This window comes from Lytechinus pictus, chromosome 8 (genome assembly GCF_037042905.1).
Source record: "Lytechinus pictus isolate F3 Inbred chromosome 8, Lp3.0, whole genome shotgun sequence".
Taxonomy (NCBI): domain Eukaryota; kingdom Metazoa; phylum Echinodermata; class Echinoidea; order Temnopleuroida; family Toxopneustidae; genus Lytechinus; species Lytechinus pictus.
In genome coordinates, this window is record NC_087252.1 from 33,650,209 (window position 1) to 33,658,900 (window position 8,692).

Sequence of the window (8,692 nt, forward strand, 5' to 3'; positions counted from 1 at the left end):
TTATATTAATTGTTTACAAAATGGTGAATAAATGTGTTTTTAAGCTATTTCTAAACTTTTCGTATGGATGTATATTTCTAAGATATTCTGGCAGATTATTCCATAAAATAGCAGCTGCATGTGAAACTGATCTTTCCCCATATGACTTTGTCACAGTATGTGGGACCTGTACTAATGACTTTTTACTTGAACGTAGCATTCTGTCAGGTTTATATGGTGTTAACAGTTCAATGAGATACAATGGAGCAAACTGATGGAAACATTGGTAGGCGAATAGCAGTACTCTGTAGTGTATGCGGGATTGGATAGGTAGCCAATGTAAGTTTTTTAAGACTGGGGAAATTGGTTCATGTTTCTTTGTTCGTGTTACGAGTCGCGCTTCTGAATTTTGAACGAGCTGTAATCTTTGAATTTGACGAGACGGAAGACCAAAATGCAAGCTATTACAAAAATCAAAATGGCACATAACAAAAGCATGAAGATGATTGATGATTGATGAAGATGATTGCTCAAAGACCCTTCTTGGAGGAAATTAGTAACATTTCCGCTAGAGGTCACTAGCTTTCGAACATTTGAATGTTTGATTATTTATTCGATTTTTTTAGTCGGCAGATGAAAAATAAACCTGGATAGATAAAATAACCATATTCGATGATATTTAAATATATTTTTTCTCAATATCGGTTCCTCATCAAAGCTTCAGCCGTTCTTTATTATTTTCAAACCGAGTTAGAAGTTGTCTCGTGCTTTATATTATCTTTCGATAATTGTTTTGACGTTGGCAGAGGAATGTATCCTTTATGTGACCAAAAACTGTATGTATATAAGTGTTGGCAAATAATCAGAGAATAATGATCGCTGCAGTCATTATCATCATCGTTAAACATCATCGCCATCAATTATCATCTTCATAATTTTCGAAGTTTATTTCCTTTATTTTCTGTAGAGCACCAAGGGAAGAGTCTGAGAAGGATTTCGATGGCATTCTGAGGAAAATTGCTAAGCAGGTCAACAAAATGCAGGACGTCGATGAACTTGGCTGTGAACTGGAATTTCAACCGTCAGAAATAGAATCATACTTAGAGAATAACAGGAATGGATCATACATGGGCACGCTACAGATGCTCCGTGCATGGGTGAAACGAAAAAAAATGATATTAAACAAACGTGAACTATTGAGGCAAGCCCTTATTGACATCGATAACGTTCGTTTGGCTGACGAGCTCCTGGGTGTCGATAAGCAATGATAAGCCAACGTGACCCTAACCAACAAGTAAGTAATTAAAAGATATTGAATTATTTGTCCTAAATGTGTCTCAAATTGGAGATTAAGCCTCCAATTCTAATGGATCCCTAGGCCTACACAATATGATTTTTGTCTCGCCTGCATATCAGAGCGAGCCTATAGGCGCCACTTTTCTGACGATAGCGTCGACAACATCTAATCTAATAATCAAAGATTAAGTTATGATGGAAATCAACGTGTTTCATGAACTAGGTCGATGAACTGTTGCCACGTTGGGGTCGTTCGTTGATTTCCATCATAACTTAATCTTTGATTATTTGATTAGATGTTGGACATAATGATTTTCAAGTATTACTGAACATCCTGCCAGAGTTTAAGGTCCATGACCGAGGTCAACGGTCATTTAAGGTCAATGAATTCAGACCATGTTGGGGGAATCAACATCAAAATCTTAACGAAAGGTGAAGTTTTTGAAATATCATCATAACTTAGAATGTATATGGATCAAGTATTACCAAACATCTTGCCTGAGTTTCAGGTCACATGACTGAGGTCAAAGGGCATTGGAGATTCAGCCTCCAATTTTAATGGATCTCTACATATACAGTGCGTATCAAAAAAAGTTTACACTTTGAAAAAGCCCTGGGAATTAAAACATATACAACATGTGGGTATTTTTTTTCACATATATTCTTGGGTTCGGGTCTCATCTATCCAATAAAAGTAAAATTTATGACAAAATTTTACACTTCAGTGAGTACTGTCCAGTTTTGTAAAGCTCACAGAAATTTGTTTGCGCAGAAATGCTCGTTTTCACGCTGTGTCAAGGGGAAAGGGCGAAATCAAACTTACCCTGCGAAACATTTCTCATACATTTCCCTTGCACTTTTAGTCAGTTGAAATAAAACGGATACATTCAAGCATTTTGAAACAATTTTGCCACCCAAATTGAAGTTTCAACGCTTGGTAAGCACAACCTTTACCCTTTTTGTGCCAGCTGGATCTTAGGACATAGCTGAATCTGAACAAAAGGACATGTCCAGCATTTTTTCACTAAGTTTTTATCATTTGAAATGGCTTTACATTTCATTTTTTTATGTATAACTTGTTTCTCCACACTTTTTCCAAGCTTGACAATGACTAACAAAATGAAAATCAAGCCCTAGCCATTTCATGACTAACAAAATTAAAATCAAGCCCTAGCTATTTCATGTAAATCACAGCTCAGTGTAAAGCAAATATCGTCACGATGGCCTTGGTGTGTGGGGGAGGGTGGAGCGCAATGCACTTTTCGAAGTATTTTGGGCAAGGAAACAAGTTAAAAAGGGTAAAAGATATTTTCAAATCAATTTTCCCAGCTAAATTCCACGTGTTCTTCATGATTAATGTTTACTTTTATTCACATAACTATTTCAAAGTTCTGCGCAAATCATTTTTCGCTAACTTTTCAAAAGTAAGTGGTGCTCACTGTAGCGGATTTTTTTTTGACAGTTATAACGACATTTGTTTAAATGGATCTGTACCAATGTTGAATTGTGGAAAAATCTTCAGGATATTACAAATGTATAATTTTACAGGATTTTTTTCTAAGTGTAAACTTTTTTTGATACGTACTGTATATTTAATGGTTTTCATTTCCGATGGCGGCCTCGTCAACATCAAATCTTAACCATAATCCGTGATCCACCAATATTTTGATGTTGATTCTCCCAACATGACCTAAGTTCATTGACCCTAAATGACTTCTGACTTGAAAGCCATTATGTCCAAGTTTCATAAACTTTAGGCAAATGAACTTTAGCCAAGGTGTGGTTGTTTGTTGATTTCCAACATAACTCTTAGAGTTTATGGATCTGGTTCATGAAACTTGGACATAAGAGTAATCAAGCATCCTGTGTGAGTTTCTCGTACATGACCAAGGTCAAAGGTCATTTAAGGACAATGAACTTTAGCCGTCTCGGGAGTATTTATTGAACTGCCATCATAATTTTGAAAGTTTATGGATCTAGTTCATGAAATGTGAATATAAGGGTAATCAAGTATGATCGTGCTCACCAAGTCTTTGGTCACACAATTAAGGTCAAATGTCATTTTAGGGTCAATGGACATCGTATTTGATGTCCATTTGAAAGTTTTTACGTTGACGTCTTGCGCATCATTTGAGACCAAATTCGCTATGAAATTAAAAACATTCAATCCCTATTTATTGTTCGACATATACATGAAATGATGCACTCCAAAAATTTGCTTTTCACAATTGATCACCGCTGTACAGCGCCAGATCGACGAGGATCTATCCCTTAAATGTTGAACGCCATAAAATGTAGCAGCAACTCCCATCTTTAAACTTCTATTGGTTTGACGCGGCCGGGATTTGAACTCCCGAGCGCATGCTCTATACATACCAACTGAGCCAACACACCGGTCTTTGCCCGTGTATGCGGTTAAAAATATCGTCAGTTTGCATTATTCATGAACACACACAAAATCATTTTACTGCATGATTTCTATTAAGTTTGTAATCAGAAAATTATTGTGTATGTATGATTATGCTGAAGTATCCGAAATAAAGTATTTCCCAATACATCGCTACTGAATATTTCATTGCATGTATTGAACGTTGAGTAGGGTTGCAAAATTCCCGAGAATTTTCGCGGTGGAAACTTTCCATGGGAATAAACGGGAATTTATTGGGAATTTTGGGAATTTTTGGCAACTTTCAAGAAGTGTTGGGAATTTTCAAGAAATGTTGGGAATTTTCAAAAATAGCAATTATCTGATATTTATATACAGGAATTGAAAGGATTGCCCTGGCGGATGATGCTTCATTGTGCTTTGTCAGCAAGTTTCAAGCAAAAGTATGTGCGATGGCAGTACATGTACACTGCAAATGCTTTACACAAAAGCCTCTTGGATATTCTCATCTTTTTGCAGATGATAATCATTATTAATAATAATTGTGACATTATTGTTGTTATTAGCATTATTATATTATTTATTTCTCATTTATTTCTGCATAGCAGAAGTGAGAACTTGGTGCTGTTTGCAGCGTTAATTTGATGAGTATACAGTTTTCTGGTTCAAGCTTAAAGTTAACTTCAGTTCAGTTAACCCTCTTAGAAATAAACATAGTATTCTTAAAATACTAGATCAAATTAAATAAAACTGATATGAGATTGTCATGTCACAAAAGATATGAAATTGATAAAACAGTTTTTCAATCTCAATCAAGGTCAAAGATCATTTGAGGTCAACAAACTTTAATAGTGCAGCTTTTTCTCCCTTTGCGAAAAATTCTTCATCTTGATTGTTTTTAAAAAGTCACCCATTATAATATTGTTAATTCTTGCCCCCCCCATGTTTTGGGGGATGGAGGGGGGCATCTCAGAAATAAATTAGTAATATAACATTTTTTGTTCCTGGACCTGATTTCCCCCATTTTTAGACTCACGCCAGTGCCATAGCTGCTGGTGGGATTAGTCTGCTGTGCAATCCTAGTCTGCAGGCACAGACCCTGATTGAAACTTTGATCAAAAAGTGGGTCTCCACGCAAAGACTAGCACATAAAATCTTGCTGTTTCCTGAGCGAGAGGGCCTTCAGTACACAAGGCATGAGAAGGCTGCACATTCAGACCCTTAACTGGAGTGAAGGCTTTGCACAGCAGACAAGGGAAACCCTTCACTCTAGGAAAGTGGTCTGAATAAGCAGCCTAAGGTTTCTGCCAATGACTTGTGTACAGAAGGTCCTTTTGTTCAACAGAAAGTTGTATTTTTGCTAGTCTTGTGTGAAGTCCAACTTGTGGATCAAAGTTTCAATAAGGGTCTGTGCATGCAGACTACATGTAGGGGGCAATTTAATAGCATGCTATTATATAATGGCAGCTTCTCACATAAAAAAAACACTGACATTTAAAGAAAAATGCAAAAAGTGTAATGCAAAGTATTATTTTTTTCATGTTGAATTGAAAAGCTTTATTTTGTACATAATGCTCCATCATGTTACTACATATACATATACTATAATGCATTTATGTACAGTTTGATGAATATTTTATACCATGGCCAATTAAAGAATGAAGAATAGGATAAATACAAATGGAAAATATAATATTTTAGGATATCAATTTATAATTTTGTATTTAAAATCAAAATTTATAATTTTTTTTAAAAAAATGAAAATTCCCGAAAATTCCAAAAATTCCCGAAACTTTCCATGGAAATTTTCCAAAATTTCGGGAAAGTTTCCAGCCCTTTGCAACCCTAACGTTGAGTATTAAATATGTCAACATTGTCAATGTGGTTAGCCACATTCTGATATTCAGATTGTCTAAAATATTTCGCTCAATTATCGATGATACAAGATCCTGAATAATTTCTGTCATTATTTTTTTTAAAAGGTTTGAGAGTACATATTAGGCCCACCATCCAACCCTGCAATTTCTACCCAGAGAAGTGTGTTGTGATGCCTAGGTTCAAGAAGAGAAGTCGTATACATAATTTATAGGTGTAAATGAAATTAAATTTTTACTATGTTTATATCGTGTGGATAAAGTTGTGTTTAAAAGTCAGTGAAACCCTCCAGAAATCAACATATTTATGTTTTAGATGTTTAGCTGCGAAGTCAGGCGATGAAATATTACATTCAATAAAGTTTGTTTCTCTGGGCTCGCCGAACATTGTATAATATCATCTATATTCAGCACTCTGCATGAAGGAGTGTGTTTCATGGTGGGGATCGCTAACTTCAGAACACAACTGTGGGTTTCAGTTACTCCACTGAGTATGAGGTTAAATCAAGTATTGCTATATCCAAAAATGTACATAATTCTTATTTCGCAATATTACGACGTTTTTATTTTGTTGTTCCAATGTACAAAAAGTCAGCAGCAGGACATGTTATTTCTCCATTGTAGGTGTTACTTATTGATATATAATGTTAATCAAATTGTATAAGGAGATATATCTTAGTATATTGAGAGTGAGGTTCCGATGGAGGTGCTGTGGCCGAGTGGTCTAAGGCGCCTGATTATACACAGGAAAGTCCGGGGTTCGATCTCCGGTCTCAGCACCTATGCCTGTGAGCACGGCATTTAATCGACGGTCCTTTATTCAAATAAATGGGAATGTTTTATGCCTTCTTGATAGATATGTGTGCACTGTGTGTTTTGATACTGATATCCTTCCATCATATATCTAAGTTTTCTCTATCGCGAAGCCAATTTACACGAATATATATTTTGTGTAATAGATAGTTAAACATAATTATTATGATATGTTTGTCTTAGTAATTGATATGTCTGCACTTTTTTATAGTGATATCCTTCCAGCAGATATCATTTTTTTTACATCGCGATTTACACGAAAATATTTTTTGGGGAAATTGCAATTAACCAGATGAAGTGCCTGTTCTATGCCAAGTTTATCTTAGAAATTAATGCATTATATATGTATCATAACTGAAGAGGATATTCGTTGTTTTTATCATGGATACGTTATAATTACGATTATATTGCAGTGAATGAAGATATTATTAGTGTAATTTGAATATACGTAGTTTAATAGCTAATATAGGACCCAATAAGATATTACTTAACAAAAAAATAACAATGGCAATACTCAGAAATGTATGAAGTTTATTATTTTTGTTATTTATTTTTTTGAAATACGTAGTATTGCTATGTTCATGATGTTAAATGGTATAAATCCCTCCAAAAAAGTTTGGAAATCTGAATTTGGCCATTAATTTCTCCCAACTCCAACTTTTACAGAATGGATATTTAATATCATTCAAAAGATCATTTAATTCTCTTTAAAATAATACCATGCCTATTATGATCATGCCATCACAAAAAAAGCCGGATTCAAAAGTGATGGATGAGGTCCGAATTGAAAAGCTGCAAAACGAGCAGAAATAGTCATGAAGGGTCAATAAAGGACATGATTCTTTTGTCTGTGTCAATAGAGATGAAAATCCATTCATGACAAATCAAGCCCCTGCTTCTTCATTTTAACAGTTTTTGTGGTTTATGTAGGGTTTGAGTCGTGGTTTGAAACAGGGGCCACGGAACAGTTTTGAAAGTGGGGAGGGGGCTGAGACAAAAGTGTGGGGGTGCGGACCATGCAAAAAATCACAATCATAATGGTAACTTTTACGTTTTTGTACACGGTTTTGGAAAAAGTGGGGGGGCTGAAGCCCCCCCCCCGCCCCTCCGTTTCCGCGGCCCCTGTGAAATACCCATGTATGTTTATTTGATATGTGTTTCCTTGTGCAGAGGTGTGTTTGATTCTATGTTAATGTTGATGTTAAGGTGCATAAAAACAAAAGAAACCGCTGAGAAACTCGTTCATCACCACAGGAAAAAAAAAAGAACAGTGACTTTCAATTTTGTGTCATTTTGCAACTTTCGAATTTTGACTTTGGACCACACTTCATGGCACTGCACCTCCATGTGAACCATAATCATATCATGTAGGGTATTAGTTTAAAGAGGGATTTTCGATCAAAATCAGATTTCCAAACTTTTTTGAGGAGTTCTAGTAAATGTAAATGAGTGGAAATGAAAGGGGAAATGAGAAGTAAACTGAAGGTGACAAAGAGAGAGAAGAAGAGAGAGAGTGGGAGAGAGAAAGGGGGGGGGGGGGGGGGGAGGGGAGGTAAACATGCAAAGAATTGTAAACACACCCACAACCATAACATAAAATCAAACTTATCAAGACTTACTACGACGGGATGAGACACTACACAACTCATTTAAATCGGGCGCTGGAGGATGTGAAGACCGAGCGCTGCAAGCCATCTCGATAAGGAAATATTATTGTCTAGAGAGTGTAAGGGAAGGTTGAAATGAATTGTGTATGGGGGTGATATGTGCGGTGGTAGATGAATCTTTCGCATTTCGGACTTTATGTTATTGAATCGGGTGTGGGGGCAGTTTTAGTTTTTAAATCGTATTTTTTATTTTTTATTTTTTTTGCATTTGGTGCATGTGATCGGTTAAAGTATCCAGGTGGATTTACATGTGATGTGCGAAGTAATTGAGTAATTTTGTTTGGTTACAGTGCTGGTGAATTTGCTGGTGTTCGTGATGTGGTTGTGCAGGGTGCAATTGGGCGATTTAAATTTGAAATGCAGGGGGTCATTGGGAGTATTGGTGGGGTGGGGATTTATGTTGGGAACGGCCGTGGGAGGTTGTGTAGGGTGCGCCCTCTGCGGTAGGAAGTAGTAGGGTGGTTCGGGAAGATGGCTGTTGTTGTCGATTGTTGTCATGTTTGTAGGATGGGGAAATGTTATTATTATTATTTGAGGTACCTTGGCTGTTACGGGTGGGAAGGTTGTGGGAAAGTAGATGTTGTTGTTTTGTTCTTGAAGGGCCTGATATATGAAAAGCTGTTCTTTTTTGGTTTTTCTCTGGCCTTATTTTTTTGCTTTTTAACCATTTTTGGGTT

At 36.2% G+C, this 8,692-nt stretch overlaps 1 protein-coding gene across 1 annotated transcript in view; it reads left to right on the forward strand.

The window, feature by feature from the left end:
- LOC135155283 (serine/threonine-protein phosphatase 6 regulatory ankyrin repeat subunit B-like) overlaps positions 1–7,228 on the forward strand; it is a 30,583-nt gene extending 23,355 nt beyond the window's left edge. Inside the window, exons 12-13 of the mRNA XM_064104222.1 lie at positions 947–1,273; positions 5,644–7,228. Of these exons, the coding sequence (XP_063960292.1) occupies positions 947–1,247 (301 nt within the window). The 3' untranslated portion in view covers positions 1,248–1,273; positions 5,644–7,228. The remainder of the gene's footprint in view (positions 1–946; positions 1,274–5,643) is intronic.
- Positions 7,229–8,692: the final 1,464 nt, after the last annotated feature.